General features: G+C 39.7%; 1 protein-coding gene across 1 annotated transcript in view; it reads left to right on the top strand.

Moving 5' to 3' along the window:
* The window catches only part of ADAM22 (ADAM metallopeptidase domain 22), a 213,965-nt gene that overhangs the window by 126,228 nt on the left and 69,568 nt on the right, over window positions 1–18,169 (top strand). Inside the window, exons 5-8 of the mRNA XM_040644568.1 lie at window positions 4,335–4,417; window positions 10,117–10,180; window positions 12,068–12,137; window positions 16,526–16,596. Of these exons, the coding sequence (XP_040500502.1) occupies window positions 4,335–4,417; window positions 10,117–10,180; window positions 12,068–12,137; window positions 16,526–16,596 (288 nt within the window). The remainder of the gene's footprint in view (window positions 1–4,334; window positions 4,418–10,116; window positions 10,181–12,067; window positions 12,138–16,525; window positions 16,597–18,169) is intronic.

Genomic DNA, 18,169 nt, shown 5'->3' with positions numbered 1-18,169 from the left:
ACCCAGTCTATGTAGCTTCCTTTGTGCTTTCAGTGTATCATATTTATAATAAATTCCGTTTTTTTTTTTTTTTGGGAGATCTTTCTGGCTCTTTAATAAAAATGCAGTTTGTCTTTGAATTTTGCAAATAAACGATTATTTTAACTTCCCTAGAATAAAAATGGCAAGCCTTTTGTCTACAGGGGAGATAAACCAATAGACATAGGAACTATCATACAGCTCATTTTTATAGAAGTGGGTAATTTTTTTAGCTCTGTCTAATTAGCTAAAAATAAACATCTGTACTGTTATGATTGTGTTATTAAATCAAGGAGTATGAAGAAGGTTTCAATGACAGCAGGTTTATTTCTGGAACAAAAGAGACTTTAAGGAATGAAGCTGTGACTGGCAGTAGGATAAAGAGCCAAACTCTTTTAGGACGTGCTGCTGGCTTTTCTTTTTCCCTACATCTTCCTTAGATTATTATGTGTAATACCTACTTTCAGAAAGCATCTGGTTCCTCAAGAAATTTGTAGGAAGATATGGAGAACTTTTATAATTGATAAGACTCAACAAAGTTGACTTAAGTAGTGATCTTATCTGCACTATACAATTTTTAATAAAATGCAGTTTATTATTTTCAAATGCAGTACATCTTTTAACACAGATATAAGTGCCAAGAAATACAATTTTATTTTCCCCTTAAAATAGGTATTTAAAAAGGCACATAATTTTTGACCTGCCAGATCTATATCTAGTAATGTGTTCTACATATATATCAGCAGAATTGCACAAAAATATGTGAAAGGATGTTTGCACTATTGTTGATGATGACCCCAGAAATTGGAGATGATCTCAATGTCCGTTAGTACAGGAATGTTTAAATGAATTATGGTTCACCCCATGACAGAATATTATGCTCTCACTGAAAGAATGATATATTGATATACAAAGATGTCAAGATTACCTTAAGGAAAAAAAATCAAGTGGCAGAACATTGTGCACTGTATAAACCCATTTGTGCACTGAAACAGATACCTGGGTATTTATGTATTTCCTTAAATATACCATATAGACCATTCCTGACATGGTTCACAGAATCTGTCAAAAATGCTTGCTTTTCAGGAGTCTGCTGCAGCCTGGACAATGTGTATGAAGGGAGTATTTTTTATTCTTCACCATGTGCATCCTGAATTCTTAGAAATGTTTCCATAAGTATTTATTATTTTTAAAATACTAGATAAAAAGTTATGTAAACTCAAAATCTATTAAATTTTATTTATTTTAATAATAAGTTCGTTGTAATAACTTCATTATTTTAGTTCTTGGTTTAAATAATTATTGCCATATGGTGAATCCCTTAAAAAAATCACAACACAGAAATTAATTCCCATCATTTAGAAGAATTACATATACCACCAGTTGAGAGCCTCAGAATTGGAATTCTAATAGCCCGACTGAAGAGATTTTACCCCCCTGTTGTTTGTGCTTCTCTTGAAGTGTCATGGAAACATTTGATAATGAGTCAACCGTATTGAGCTCCTCACTTCATTTGCAGTGTTAGGCTTTTGTGCAGATGGGTCTTGTTCATATGCTGTTTTTGGATCAATTCCTGTTTTTCAGAATCAGAAATCAGTGAAAGATTGTTTTTCATTATCTAATCATCTATTTAGTCCTGGTATATTCAAAGATTGTTTTAAAACATGAATTCTTTGTTTTTATGATTTAATAGAACAGGTTTCCAAAGTTGGTATTTTAGAGAAAACTTTAGTAATTTATAAAACATTTCTTATATGCTTTTGCCTCTGACATATTTTCCCCACAAGTGACTTGTCAACTTCCATTGTTCCCTAATCTGACACCATAATCCTTGCAAATATCTTTTTTGTTTCTACTCTCTATATACCTGCTGTTCACTGTGAGGCTGAGACTTCAGAAAGAGATCTGGTGGGGCTGGTTAGTCACTACCCAGTAGAGGAAACATTTTCACGTTGAAGTCTTGCTCTATCCAGGTTACATCATTGACTGTTGGCCCCTCATGTCTGTCTAGCAGAAAGCTAGAGTGTTGATTTCTGGTCAAATTAGATGTGTCCAGGAAGGTCTTCTAAAACATAATGACCTCTAATTTATAATCTAATCTTATGGACAATTCACCAGTCCAACAACCCAACAGAGGATATTTTAAACTCTGTTAAATTTACTCCTAGCTCTTCTCAATAAAACAAAACAAAAACCCCAAAGAATCAGCCTGGGGAAAGTTAAGATCTGCACTAGACCCCCATAGGTTCTAGGCCCAACTCATAAGTAGTACAGGGGAAATGGCCCAGGCCTTGCATTTACACGTTTACACAAAGTTTGCATCCCTACTTGGCAACTTCCCAGGTGGATAGCCTTGGTTCTTGGAGATTGTCATTTCCTATGTGGAAGAGAGAGAGCAATATTTCTTTATAGGATTGATGTGAGGATTTAAGGTGATTGTGTATGTAAATATAATAGAACATTAATTAACACACGGTAATTTTTTTTTTTTTAGAAAGCAAGAGAGAGATTGTGCAAGAGAGTGCACGAGAGAGTGCATGAGCAGGTGGGGGAAGCGAGGAGGGGAAGGGCAGAGGGAGAGGGAGAATCTTAAGCAGGCTCCATGTGCAGCACAGCATGCAACATGGGGCTCAATCTCATGACCCTGAGATCATGACCTGAGCAGAAATCAAGAGTAGGATGCTTAATCCACTGAGCCACCCAGATGCCCGTATACATAGTAATTATAGTAGTAGCAAACATGTATTGAGTGCTTACTAAGTGCCAAGCATTATTCTAAGCTCTTTAGCATTTTACCACTCTTTAATCATCTGAACAACCTTGTGAAATTGTTACCCCCATTTGACAGATGACACAGGCAGGTTTGTAACTTGCTTCAGAATGCACGGCTGGTAAATGAAGGAACTGATAGTTCATGCTGTTAACATTTTCACCAAACCAGCCCTACTCCAGAAAGTCAGCATCTGGCTTTATTTCTGTGCTTAAGTGTGTGGCCTAGTGGGTTACACCCCGTCAGGCTTACAGGCGGAGTACCACCCTGTTCTTATGCTCCATCACATCCACCCGCAGTCCTCCGTTCACGATGCTCAGTGACTCCCTTGGGGATTTGGAGATGTCAGGATCAGCACCCTTTTACCTATTCTCTGCCACCTCCCAAGAACTGGGGTTCACCCAGTCCTGTAGGATGATCTCACGAGAAGCAGCAGTCACAGGCCAGGCTGCCTTCTTGGAATTCCAGTGAAGAAAATGTTTTCCACCTTGTTACATCCTGTGTCTTCCTGTTCTCTCCCCTCTTGTCAAGCACTGAATATTTTAGGTAGGATTAATCCTTAAGGCAGACTGTAAAGCCAGTCGTGTTTGCCCCTTTAAACTATCCATTCTCTTAGTCCTTCCTATTCACTCTNTCCTATCTCTGAGTGTCATTTGAATTACCAGCTCTTAGCTTCTCAAGAAACAGGAGATCAGTGGGGGAATGGAAAAGACCATTTAGAACAATGCTTCTCAAAGTTTAATGTGCATGTGAATCAGCAGGGACCTTGTTAAGATGCCGATTATGGTAAGTGGGTTGGGGCTCGAGATCGCATTTCTGACCAGCTCCCGAGTGTCTCAGCACCTGCTGGTGTCCAGACCACACTCTGAGCAGCAGGTATTTAAAGATGGAGGCACCACCCTGAGCTGGCAGAGGATTTACCCTATTACCTCTTCCAAAAACGTTTAATCCGAGGAAATGAGTCTCAGGGGAATTAATGTAACCAGCTGCCAGAAGAAACTTCGGAATTTCAAACCCCACCCAGACTGCTTACTCCAGCCATTCATGCTTGGAGAACAGAATAGTATAAACTTGTCAAGTTCTGATATAAACACTGTAAAGATAAGCATTTTCCTCCATCATCAGTTTAATTTAGTGACTCTCCAGTGATTTATATACATTTTTACTTCGCTTATGTGAAAGGGCATCTTCTTGCGGCTGCCCAAGTTTGAGTTTCTCATCACGGGGAAAATAGAGGATTCAGCTGATCCTGGTGCAGGGGCCCCATGGGTATTTCAGTATCTGTTTCTTTGTTCTTTCTCTCGTCACCTACATAAAAGGCAAGTTCAGTCAACTTTTATTTCCCCGGCTTTTGATTTGGAGTTGGCTCACTAGGATTGTTTATGAATAATTCTGTTAGAGCAGGTTTGATAACACTAATCGGAATAAGGAGCTATTCTGCAGAGCCTCATACGTGGAGGTGTGGTGTAGGCGGGCACTTGTGAAATGATGCCGGCAGTTCTCCCAGTGACGGCAGGAGGCTGATGCTCTCTGTTTCTGTTTGCAGGGAGGAGAACACTGCTACTACCAGGGCCACATCCGAGGAAACCCTGCCTCATTTGTTGCATTATCTACATGCCATGGGCTTCAGTAAGTATCCCCCAGTTTTTTGCACCATCCATTCTTTCAGTCCCTTATTTCCTTTAGTTTTAATGCACTGTAATTCACAATCTTTATTTTATGTCGAGATGATTTTAAATCAGTGATGGGTCTGATCTTTTTCTCTTTTCATAAACCGAGCAGATTTTGAAATTAGGGATGCCTGGGTGGCTCAGTCGGTTAAGTGTCTGCTTTCAGGTCAGGTCATGATCCCAGCGTCCTGGGATCGAGTCCCACATTGGGCTCCTTGCTCGGCAGGAAGCCTGTTTCCCCGTCTGCCTGCCGCTCCCCCTGCTTGTGTGCTCGCACGTCCTCTCTCTCTCTCTCCCTCTCTGATAATAAATAAAATCTTTAAAAAAAAATTGAAATTATAGTTGCAGAAACAGACCAGGGTCTTGGGCATTAGGAGATGATACCCTACAGTTGTGTTCAAAGCTTTTTTCTAGTTTCATCCAAGTTGTGGCAAGCATGGTTTGGGTAATGTTGGTTCTCTGGATGTTTAGCCCCTTAATACCAGCTCTGCTCCTACTCCTTCTTGATGTTAGTTTTTTTGTTTTTACGGAGTAACAGAAATTTCAGTAGGTGGAAGCTCTTGACTCCTTGCACAAAGACAACAGACTGCAAGTCACCTCAAGAGCTCGTGTTTCAGCCAGAATCCCACCTAAAACCAACAGCAAGCTTGTGGGAGGGTCCGTCTGTTCTTAGAAATCTCCAAGGAACGTAATTCGTCCTTCCTCGGGGGCCTTGCTTCCTTTCTCATAACCTTCATTATCAAAGAATGTTTGCTGATGTTTAACAGGGGAATACATCTACTTCCTCCATTCTGTCGCTAATGGTGATACACAGGTGGCCATCTCTTATTTATTTTGTGAATGCCTTATAAAGCTACGGTGGCATTCCTCTGCGTTCTACTTAGGCGAAATCATCTCAGTTCTTTATTGTTTGTTTTACTTTTTGGGGCACAGAACAAGCCAGCACTTTAGTTTTGTTAAGTTTTTGTTTGGAAACTTGAAAATGCATCCCATCAGCTCCCACGTTGGAGATCTGGCTTTTCCACGTAGCTAGCAGTTACTGAGTGTCTGCTGTGTGCCAGCCACCAGGAGAATTGAGGCAGTGAGAACATGACTCTTGTCCCCAGCAGCTCAGAGTCCAGTGGGGGCAGCTAAGCTAGCTCAGGAATGGGATAGGTGTATTTGTTTTCTTTGAGAGAGAAAGTAGCAGAAAAATGCAAGAAGAGAGTGGGCACTGAGGAATGAGGTGGTGCTTGACATGCTTGACATGCAGACATGTCACCTGAGGAAGGTAGAGTGGGCCCTAGAACAGGCTTTGAGAGAGTCTTCAAAGAGAGAGGGCTAGGCAGAGAGGTCTTCAAGAAAGGTAGGAAGGAGATATGATGCAACAGCCTGGAGAATCGAGCTAGTCTGCCTAAGTGGTGCCTCTGGTGAGGCTCAGGCAGTAGGTATGTCAGAGGCAGAAGGAAGAGAGTGTGGAACTCTGGAACTTACGTAGCCAGAGGAAGAAGGCCAGGTGCCTGAGAGCGTGGAAGACCTCCATCCGCTTATTGTTGGTTCTAAAAGCCCCTTGTTGGTTCTTTTACTTATTTTATTTTATTTTATTTTATTTATTTATTTTTTTAAAGATTTTATTTATTTATTCAACAGAGATAGAGACAGCCAGCGAGAGAGGGAACACAAGCAGGGGGAGTGGGAGAGGAAGAAGCAGGCTCATAGCAGAGGAGCCTGATGTGGGGCTCGATCCCATAATGCCGGGATCACGCCCTGAGCCGAAGGCAGACGCTTAACCGCTGTGCCACCCAGGCGCCCCCTTTTATTTATTTTAAATACATTCTTTGACTAAAGAGACATTTTTACAAACAGGAATTCATGCCTCATATCTGAGGGCCTTGGTTTTCTTATCTGGAGAAGGAAACGTTGACGTGCCCTTCAGTAATAGAACTGTTCTATCTGATCTCAAGATGATCACAGCTCTCAGCTAAGAATAGTGCCTCGGGCCCAGTGACATTTGTGACAGCAAATGTATGCCAGTGATATAAAAAAGAAGAGGCATTTTTCCCTCTCTCTTCCTCTTAAAATCTCAAAGTTACTACATAAGCATCTTGCCCAGGACATAGTCCACTTTGCTTTCCAGTTTTCCAAACGAACACTGGATTTGTGAGAAGCAGTGAGAAGGCATCACTGCCCTCCAAGGGCTCTGGTAGACCTGAGACCCCGGGACCAGGGGCTTGCTACTCATCCTACATAGGCATTTGAAGCAGATGAAAAAGAAACTGTAAGGGAACTTTAGTGACTAGATCAGGAGTAGAATCCAGAGCCAGCTTTAGTTTTAAACAAAGTAAAATTTACCTCTACCTTGAGAAATCTTTTCATTTAAAACTAAACAGAAGGAAACAAACAGAAAATGCACCATGTGTCTACGAACACTGTCAGGATTGTATATAAGCATATTCGGGTGTTCTTAGACTTCTATGAGCGTGTTGGATAAATTTACTCTTGTTCCTTCTTTTATTTTTACTTCTCACATTGATTTTACCTTCTGAACAAAAATTGCTGACAAATATTTTAGGAGATATTGCTAAATATTAAATAATTTATGTTGTCTCAATTATAATGATTTAGATATGAAATAGATTATTTCATCCATGACTCATCTTTTATAAATTATCAAGTACATATGGAGATTTTTCATTTTTCTTGATTTACTGAATTCAGTTGAAGAACATAAAGGGGGAAAATCATTAGTTTTCTATGTCTTTTGCATAAAGAACCTGCAAATACACATTTGCTTTTCAAATTCAAAGGGCTAACGGACAATATTTTGGTCCTGGTATGTTTGATGTTATGACAAAATCCTGTAACTATGGGAACCTAAAAGAATGGAATCAAATGTAAGTTTATTGCCCTCTTGTGGCAATTTGTAAGAATGGCTGTTTCTTTTCAAAATCTTGTTTCGATACAGCCTTTTAATATTTCAGCTCAACTGGCCTATAATAAGTAGGTTCTAGCTGCAGGTTTTTATCAAATATATACCGTGTGTGGACTCACTGCACTTATTGGAATTTATATGTAACAGAAAGGTGTCAATCCTCAAAGAAAGCAAATAAAACATAGACTTTTTAATAGTTAAAGAATTACTAATGGCATATTGTCATATTCGGAGCCAGAATCTTCTAGATATTTATGGTGTCAGATTTTGCTTTCTTTACACTGTGTGTGATGATGTTTAAACCCAGTAAAAGTCACTGGTTTTCACATTTGACACTGACCTAATGCAAGAGGAAATAATACCCTGTATTATTTAAACAAAATAATCTGCTTGCTGCTTAATCAGCATAGCCATGTGAACTTTGGCAAAGGGTGATGGCTCTGTACAGTTTTCTGGATGGTTCTGGCCAGTTCTCAGCAGGGGCAGAGAGAATGTCTACTGTCGTATTTGGTCTACTGATTTGAAAAGGCTCCCCTGCCCCCAACTCTTATTCCTTGGGCATATATTGTCAGTAATATCTTACAAAGTGCATCTGTTTATCTTTAAATTCCAAATGCAATGTCATCCAAATTCAAAAAGTGTACTTTGGTTGAAAACCTTACAGATGTGAGAGTAGCTGTTCTAAGGGTGTATGAAAGTTGAGGACACGTGGAAAATGTTACAGCAGGAATGAAAGAATTTGGATAGAGGCAGAGCTGGAGGCCATTATAATTAGAGCTCAGGGAAACCAACTGATTTCACTAGCCGTCTCCAGCCTAAGAGATCAGAGCCCAACTCCAGATTTATGCCCTCCCTGCATCCTGCTTCCATGTGCCCAGTGCATTCTGTCCTTCCTGCGGCTTTTCCCATTTTATTAAATGGGAATGCTGTTTCACCAGTTGCTCAGGTCAAAACCTTGGAGTCTTGACTGACATGATTCTTTCTTGCATACTCCATTTCAAATCTGCCAAAAAATCCCCTTGGTTCGTTCTACTTTTGAAAAGTATCCAGAATTCGAACAGTTCTCATCATCTCCACTAATACCACTGTGATCTAGGTGGCTACCATCTTTTTTCACCTGGATTATCGCGATAACTTCTCCATTTCTATCCTTGCCATCCAAAAGACTATTGTAACACAGCAACTGGAGCAATTATTTTAAAATTTAATAGTGATTATGTTTCCCTTTGCCTAAACCCCTGCAACGGCTCCACATGTCTCTCAGAGTAAAAGCCACAGCCCTTAGAAGGGCCTGCCTCATGTGGTCCCCACTCTTCCTCTGATCTCATTTTGTGACCCTCCCCTCACCCACCCTCCTCCAGCCACACTGCATCCTTGATGTTCCTGGAGCACACTTAGGGCTTGAGTCTGACGTGGTCTTTGCACAGAGACCCTTATGGCTCATCCCTTCACTTCTTTCAGATCTCTGTTTAAATGTCATCTTCTCTAGAAAGCCTTTCTCTGAGACTCTCTATAAATCAACAGTCTTCTCTCCTTGGTCTTTACACCCAGTCCTCTGGCACCATTCCTTGCCCTTAACCTGCTTTATTTTTCTCCCTAGAATTTTTCACCACCTCCTATATATTTAGTTGATGATACGGCTTTTTTTGTCTGTCCGCCCTAGAATGCACATCAGCACCACAAGGGCAGAGAATTGGTCTGTTTTGTCCATTACTGTGCAGATGGGCAGTTCCGGAACCAATCTGCCTGGGCTCTCTCTGGTCCTGCCTCTGTCCTTCCTGGTTATGTAATTTGGGCAAGTTACTTCATCTCTTTGGGCTTTGGTTTCCTTCCCTGTAAAATGAGTATAGGCAAATGTATGAGTGTACCTCCTTCACACATTTGTGGAAAAGATGAAATGAGTGTAAAGTTTTTAACTAGTGGTAAGCTGTTGAAATGTGTCAACTCCTGTTATGAGAGCATCTTCAGGTGTGTGGTATGAAGGCAGTTCTTGGTAGAGTCCCTGACAGTCTGCATCAGAACCACCTGGGATTTGTTTAAAATGCAGCTTCCTGGGCCCTCGCCAAGAAAGCTGAGGAAGGCCCTGAAAGCTTTACATTTTTGCAAGCTCTCCGGATGACTATTTGCATATTAGAGTTTTAGAATAATGTGTTGCAGGGAGGATAATGGGCCACAGTTAGAGAATGATAATCCTGAACCTGGGGAAGGGTCAGGATGAGGGAACCCTGCAGCTTATGGGGAGTCAGAGGGAGGGGCCTTGCCCTCTTAGTACTGTATGTGTGTGTGTGGTACGGTGCAGTGTGTATGTGGGGTGTCGTATTGGGAGATATGTGTGGTGTGGTGTGTGGTATGTAGTGTGTAATCTGTATGGAGTGTGTGTGTGGTGTGGGGATTGTGTGTGTGGTGTGGGGAGTGTGTGTGTGTGGTGTGGGGATTGTGTGTGTGGTGTGGGGAGTGTGTGTGGTGTGGGGAGTGTGTGTGTGGTGTGGGGAGTATGTGTGTGGTGTGGGAGTGTGTGTGGTGTGTGATGTGTGGTGTGTAATCTGTATGGAGTGTGTGTGTGGTGTGGGGAACGTGTGTGTGTCTGTGTGTGTATAGTATGTGGTGTGTATCTGGTGATGATGGGTGGGACCGGGAAGTGAGTGTTGAGAAGTAAATTGGTCCTCTGGCAGCTGCTGATTTTAAAACGATCTTGTGCTGAGGCAAGAATCAATAGCCATGCCTAATTATTTTCTTGTCCTTGGCAGTGGGATGTTCTATGATGGGAACCACACCTATCTCATTGAACCAGAAGAAAATGACACCTCCCAAGTAAGTGCTCCTTCTGTTTGCTGTGGCAAATGTAAAAATTGATATTGGGAGCTTTTCTCCTTCTTTTTTCCTCCTCTTTTTGTCTCTATTTTATTTTTATATTTTTAGAGTCAGGATAGTAAATATAAATATATACATATATATAAAATTAAATACTAAGACAAAATCACAAGTTTTTTTTTTTTTTAAGTCTGTTTTTTACTCTGTATATTGGAAATACTTTCTGAAGAGTTCTGAAGCCTCCATTTTTGTTCTTTCTACACTGTAATGTGCTAAGACTTGTCTTAGTTTGCTCAGGCAGTCGTAACAAGACAGTGGGGGGCTTAAACAACAGGAATTTATTTTTGCACAGTTCTGGTGACTGGAATTCCAAGATCAAGGTGCCAGCAGGGTCTGTGTCTGTTGAAGTCTCTGTCCTTGGGATGTGATGGCCTCCCTCCTGCTGTGTGCCCACCTAGCAGAGACACAGAGCTGTGGTATCTCTTATTCTTACAAGGACACCAGACCCACCCCACCCTTAAGACCTATTTTAACCTCTATCACCTTCTCATATGTCCTGTCCAAATACAGTCTTATTGGGAATTAGGGCCTAAACATATGAGTTTTGTGGGGGGACATACATTCAGTCTATAGACCAACTCCATAGATACGTGATTTTCTACCTCTCTTTCATTTTCTAGATTTCAGATTTTTCTCTGTTGCCTGTTGTCTGTAGGGCCTTGTGCTGATGAAGTGTAGAGAGATTTAAGTTTTCTTAATTCTCTCCTTAATTTTAGTTGCAACATTCACTTTCCACAAATTAAAAAAGCATTGAGTTTATATTGTAGACTGCAGAGAAACATAATACACTTCCATTCTTGCTCTGTGCACATAGATATTCTTCCTTGTATTCAACATTGTTCAAACACTTAGGCAAGTAATTTCTAAAAATACACACTGTTTTGCCACCCACAAAGGGAAGCTATTTGTTTTTTGTTTTGTTCTTGTTTTTTTAATGATTTTATTTATTTTTTCAAGAGAAAGAGAGTGAGTGAGCATGAACCAGGGTGGGGCGGGGGAGGGGGGCAGAGGGAGAAGCAGGCTCCCTGCTGAGCAAGGAGCCCCATGTAGGGCTCAATCCCAGGACCCCGGGATCATGACCTGAGCCAAAGGCAGACGCTTAACTGACTGAGCCACCCAGGTGCCCAAGGGAAGCTATTTGTATTGTATTATATTTTCTGAATGCCTGTTGTTGGCTTTTGTATCACTTTGCCTGGACAGGTGATGTTTTTTACAGCAATATCATGAAACTTGACTGTTTATGACATTCTATTTTTTTTTTAATTGAAAGGAGCCAGAAATAATTATTTGAATGTTCATTAATTTTCTAAGATGAAAAATGGATTTTTGTCTTTTGGTTTGTCACATAACTTGTATGACATTTGAATTTTGGAGCAAGGTCCATTTGGGCATCTGCTTGTACCGTCATTTTACTTCCCGAAATGAGAAGAGTGTGAGCTCTGCCGTCTTTGCCTTGGCAAGACTATCTGGCTCTAAAAATGGGGCAAGGACCTATGGAAAGGAACAGTTATAAAAAGCATTAGCCCATTTTCCCAGATGTGTTACTTCTCCTTGGGGGAATAGGTTCATTCATTTATTTTCCATTACTACATGCTGTGGCTTCTCTCTCTGCAGAGGCATTTTGTTTCTAATAGGAGATCTCTCCCATGCTGGGTTACTCCAGGAGCAGGGGAGGGTTGTACGGAGGCCCATTGCCTTTCCAAATCCAGGGGAGTGCATAGTCAAGCTATGGTTCTTGTAGGAGTCTCAGCTTTTTCAGCTCTCATTGCCTGAGACTGGAGATAACTGGTTGCACGTACTTAATCTCTGTTGTTTGTGTTCTTTTAGGAGGATTTCCATTTTCATTCGGTTTACAAGTCCAGACTTTCTGAATTTCCCTCGGATGATCTTCCATCCGGTATGATATTCATATTATGACTTTAGAAAAAAAGTCAACTTTAATAATTCATTTGAATGCTTTAGCGCTAATCTATATGTGTAATACCCTTAGCTCATGACTGCTCATAACGATTTTAGAGAGAAAGTGGCATCAAGTCAAGGACATCGAGAGGGGGAATAAAATGCAAACTGACTTCACCTTTGTAGCGGATGAGGTTGGAAAGAGGTCGAGCACACTGAAGGAAGACTTTTTAAAATTAGAGAAAATCAGAGTAAGGTATTTCTGAATGGAGAAGTAATATTAGAGCAAAAACTGGTCTGCATAGACAAAATATAGAAAACTTCCCTTTCAGTGAGATACTGATTCTGTAAACGTAGGGATGAACTTGTAATCATTTTCCTATTTGTTGTTTTCCTCATCTCTTTTTGCCTCAGCATTTTAAGACAGAATGATTAGAGGTTAATGCTCTTTATTATTATTATTTTTTTAAAGATTTATTTATTTATTTTAGAGGGTGGGGGGCAGAAGGGGAAGGAGAGAGAGAATCTCAAGCAGAGCCTGGAGCCTGACTCGGGGCTCGATCCCACAACCCTGAGATTTTGACCTGAGCTGACACCAAGAGTCAGACACTTAACTGACTGCGCCACCCAGACGCCCCTAATGCTTTTTATTATTATGTCCTTTTTTTGTGAAATTAGCCTTTGCTTCTCATGTGTGTTTGTTCACAGGCCCATTTATTTATAGATGCTGGTTTGAGCTGCTTCCAAGTCTTCACATGACAAGTAGGGCAGGGTACTTATGTTTTGCTCATTAGTGGAGCAGTGATTATATGGAGTGCATTTGTCTTTGACTCTACAGGACTCATTGGTTTTCTCCCTCTGAAGGTAGAACACACTCAGAATATCTGGTGTGGCGATGCTTCCTTTCCTACTTATTAGTAAGCCCTGACCATGGCTATAGTACATTCTAATTTTTAATCTCATTTTTATTTTCACTATAGCTCTGTGAGATTGATATAATTATTCACATTTTATAGATGAAGAAACAAGCTCAGGTAGCTTGTCTTTTCCAGGGTCCAACAGCTAGTCAGGGACTGAGCAGGGGTTTGGATTGGGCCACTGTGAGAACGTGCTGGGAGAGAGGCACAGGGGAAATGGAAGAATTATCCGCTGAGAGCATATCCTTATTAACTACTGCTTGGGAAAACCACTTATACGTTCACATTGTTGGGGTGCCTGGCTGGCTCAATTGGAAGAGCATGTGACTTTTGATCTCGGGGTCATGAGTTCAAGCCCCACATTGGCTGTAGAGATTACATAAATAAAAACTGAAAAAAAAAAGTTTACATTGTTTCCTCGTTGGAAAATGAAATGAGTGTTTGCTAATGTCCCTTCTCTGAAATAGATTTGTAACTCCTTGATCTTCTGTAGTTCTTCTCCTGCAAAAGGATTAGGGGATCCTCTTTTATAGAACTCACTCTTATCTGCAAATAAGCATACAGATGCTCTTACTTTACACAGATACTTTAGACTGTTTCTTTAGTTACCTTATGAAACTTTTTACAATCCCTATGATGGGAAGAAAATAAATCATGAGTAGCTGCCTGAGAATAAAGCTACAATCTAATAGGTCTTACTGGAAGCAATAAACATTAATTAATAAAGTAATAAATAAAGATCCCCCTAAGGTCTTTACTGTGATCCAGTTGTACAAATTTTTTTTTTAAGAACGAAATGTTTTCCATCATAGTGGATTCTTTTTCTTTTTTTAAGTTTTTATTTTTAAGTAACTTCTACACCCAATATGAGGCTTGCACCTACAACCCTAAGTTCAAGAGTTGCATGGTCTACCTACTGAGCCAGCCAGGCACCCCTAATCATACAATTTTTTTTAAAACACTTTGTTCAGGGTTTCTTTTCAGCAGAAACTTTAAGATGACTTGGCAGTTTTGCTGTCATTAAAAATGACTTTGAACATCTCCTTCCAAAACTCAGGTCTGTCTTATTTAGTTTCTGGTTTTCTTTTCTTGTCAGAAGTTGGCACTGTCAATTTTAAGAGTGTCATTTGTCTTTCTAGATGCTTGGATTTATTCTGATAAATTAGAAAAAAAATCTTGCAAAATAAGCTCGAGAGTAAGCTTATTTATTTTAGATTTAATAAAGTTTTCCTGGGTCTTGGGTTATCAATACCTTTGTCTTGCTATGCATTATGTATTTCCCAGAGATAGAATATGATTAGGTGTTCCCCAAACTTGTTTAACCGTGGAACCTTTTGTTTTATATGACACATCTCTTAGGACTAGTGTCCCCAAGAAAACATTTGAGAAAGGTTTATTTATTTCCTACGGACCCCTTAGCACAGTCTGTTTTTAAAATTGCTACAATGAAATATATAAATCTTGTATACCACTAGATGAGTGTTGGCACATGTGCCCTCCCTTGGTAAGATCTGGCACATTCCCATCATCCCAGTACCTTCCTTTGTGCTTCTTCCCAGTCAGTACCACCCACTTCTGCAATCTTTTTTTTTTTTTCCATAGATTACGTTAGCCTGTTTCAGATGTTCATGCAAATGAAATCACACATTGTGTTCAGCTTCTTCTGCTTAGCGAATGCCTGTGAGATTCATGTTGCTAGAGGTTAGCAACAGTTCATTCTTTTTAATTAGAGTATGCTTTGCTGCTTACGGTTACCACCGTCTTTTATCCATTCTGTTGATGGACGTTTGGGTTGTTTCCAGTTTTTGGCTATTACGAATAAAAGACCTCTAAACATTCTTATAAAAATATTTTTTGTGGACCCATGTTTACATGTCTTCTGTCAAATACCTGGCAGTGGAATTACTAGGTCTCAAGGTAGGTGTGTGTTTATGCAGCAGTATTCTCCAACTGCAGCGTGCATCAGAGAATCACAGGCTGCTGGCTCCATGTCTAGAGGGTTTTTTCAAGCCACTTAATTGAGATTTGATGGACATTAGAGAAAAGCTGTAGGTAATTAATGTATACAGCTTGACGAGTTTGCAGATACACATCCATGAAGTCATCACCATAATCTGTGCTGTAAGCGTACCCATTAACTCCAAAAGTTTTTTTCCACCGTCTTTGTTATTGTTATTTTAGTAGTAATAGTAGTAATAGTGAAAAGAATACAACATAAGATCTACACTGTTAGCAAAATTTATGTATACAATATAGTATTATTAATTCTGGCCGCTTTGCTGAACAGTAAATCTTTAGGACTTATGCATCTTGTACAACTGAAACTTTGTGCCCTTTCACTAATACCTCCCTGTTTCCCCCTTTGCTCAGCTCCTGGCAACTATCATTCCATTTCCTGCTCCTAGGAGTTTGACTATTTCAGATTCCTCATATACGTGGTATCCTGTAGTATTTGTCCTTTTGTCTGGCTTATTTCACTTAATATAACATTCTCCAGGTTCATCCGTGTTGGCACAAATGGAAAGATTTCTTTTTTTTAAGGTCAAATAAGACTTTATGGCATATGTATACCACATTTTCTTAATCCATTCATCCGCTGATGAACATTGAGGTTGTTTCTATATCGTGGCTATTGTGAATCACGCTGCGACGAACATGGGAGTACACGTATCTCTTTGAGATCCTGATTTCAGTTCCTTTGTAAACCCAGAAGTAAGATTGCAGGATCATATGGTAGTTCTATTTTAATTTTTTGAGAGGAACCTCCATACTGTTTTCCATAGTGGCTGTACCAGTGTCTAGAGTTTTTGGTTCAGCACATCTTGAATGGGTTATGAGAGTTTGCATTTCCCACAAGTCCCCAGGTAGTGTTGATGCCATTAGTTTTTGGATTGCACTCTGAGAACTACTGTTGTATGAGAAATGGCTGAACCTTTTCCTAAAGCGGTTTATACCATTTGACACTCTCATCAGCACTGTCTGAGAGATCTAACTGTTGCACATCGTCACCAGCATTTGGTGTGTCATTCTTTAATGAAGGTCAGTCGTGGAAGGCCAGGTTGGCTATTCAGAAGATTCTTGATAAAGAAGGCAATGGTATTTATAGGAAAAATATGAGAATAATTTGGAGAGAATTTAGAATGGGAGTAGTGTTTGAGATTTTTTTAATTGTATTAATTCATGATGTATTTTATTTAGTTTTCATATGAACACAATTATTTTGATTAATGTTCTATATTATCTTTAGGTGTAACATACATTATAAAATTTATAACCGTATAGTTATAATTACATAATTTATAAGTTATGATTTATATTAATTATTAATAGCTATAATAATCGCTAATAGTTAATAACTGAATCGAATATAATTCTACGATTTATACGAGGAGGGGATAGTAAAACTTTGCCCTGTGTGAAAGACACCTGGCAAATGCACTAAATTAATTTATTTTTTATTTCCTTTTAGAATTTCAACAAGTACACATCACTCCACCAAAATTTATTTTGAAACCAAGACCAAAAAGAAGTAAACGGCAGGTATGTATTAACAGGTATATTCTGTGATGTTTTAAAAACTCTTGGCAGCTGCCAGTCGTTTAGACTACATTAAGTCTCTGTGAGAGGGTTAAGTCCTAGTTCAGGCATCTGTCAGGGTGTGGTGAACAGTAAGGTGACAGATATGTAGGAGAAGTGGAGGGAGGCTGTGTTGTTTCATAGACTCAAAAAGGACTCACGATCGTGTTGATCGTATGGTTGTTCGTCAGACAGATGGAGTGTGGCCCCAGCTATGGCATCTCCGGTTCTTCCTATCATAGGCTTCTTTTCTTGCCTGGGTTGTATCACGTCATGGAATCTACTTGTAAAGATACCCCCTTCAGAGGGAATCCATCAGGTTTTAAAGCCACAAAATGCTATTGTCACACTTGAGCTACGTTGGAGTCTGGGATATAAACTCAGGATGTCAGCTTTATGAATGTTCCGTGGATCCTGGACTTAGCAAAAATAATAAGTCCTTGTATCATGCTTTACACCACATGAAGTAGGTACTGTGAAACCCCTTTCACAGGAAAACAACAAAAATGATGTCTTCGAAATGTGTGGAAATGACCAGAAGTGTAGAGCTGGGAAATGATTGAGGTGGAGTAAGGACTCCAGTCATCAGAATACCATCTGGTTTTTCTCATTGTGGAGTCTAAAACATAAGTGCAGAATCAGATGTGTAAATATAGAGAACAAACTGGTGATTGCCAGAGGGAAGGGAATGGAGGGATGGGCAACATGGGTGAAGGAGAGTGGGAGACACAGGCTTCCAGGCAGGGAATGAGTAAGTCGTGGAGGTAAAGGGCACAGCACAGGGAACAGTGATATTGAAATAGTGTTGTCTGGTAACAGATGGCAGCTACCCTTGCAGTGAGCATAATGTATGGAGAAATTGAATCACTAGGTTGTACACCTGACACTAATGTAACCTGGTGTGTCCAGTATACTCAGAAAAGAAAGAACAGAACTCTGGTTATTACAATTAAGATATAATGTATTATGGATGGTGTTTGGCATAAAAAACACAGGATGAGAGAAATAGATCTCTAGTTAAGATTTCTAGTAAGAAACCAGTTATCTTCTGTTTGAAATATGTTTAGTAAGTATGAAATAAAATAAGTTCATAGGCACATTTCTAATGTGAGTAATAATTGCTTTTTTTTTTTTAATTGAGGCAGAGATACCTGTGTGCCTGGCTGTGTTCTAAGTATTTTAATTGTATTAACACATTTAATCCTCATAACAATCTTATGAGGAAGGTATTATTATTATCCCCATTTTACTGCTAAGGACATTGAAGCGTTAAGAAGCTTAAGAACCGTGCCCAGGATAATAGTGAGTTACCCAGTGGTGGAGTTCAGATTCTGACCTAGAAAGTCTGGTCTCACAGAAGTGCTTAAACCATATGTGCTTTATATACTGCCTCTCAGAAGGGTTTGGGTTCCATGAATTGCTACCACAAGCTTTATATATTTTGTGACTATGCATATATATTGAGGCCCAGTTAAATAAATGAAGATTGCCAACAAGATTTAACTTGAAATAGTGCTTATTTTCATGAATTATGAAA

Source organism: Ursus maritimus, unplaced genomic scaffold (assembly GCF_017311325.1).
Source record: "Ursus maritimus isolate PB19 unplaced genomic scaffold, ASM1731132v1 scaffold_3, whole genome shotgun sequence".
In the NCBI taxonomy this organism is placed as follows: Eukaryota; Metazoa; Chordata; class Mammalia; order Carnivora; family Ursidae; genus Ursus; species Ursus maritimus.
Note: the sequence above shows the minus strand (reverse complement) of the source record. Positions and strands in the feature narration are given on the sequence as shown.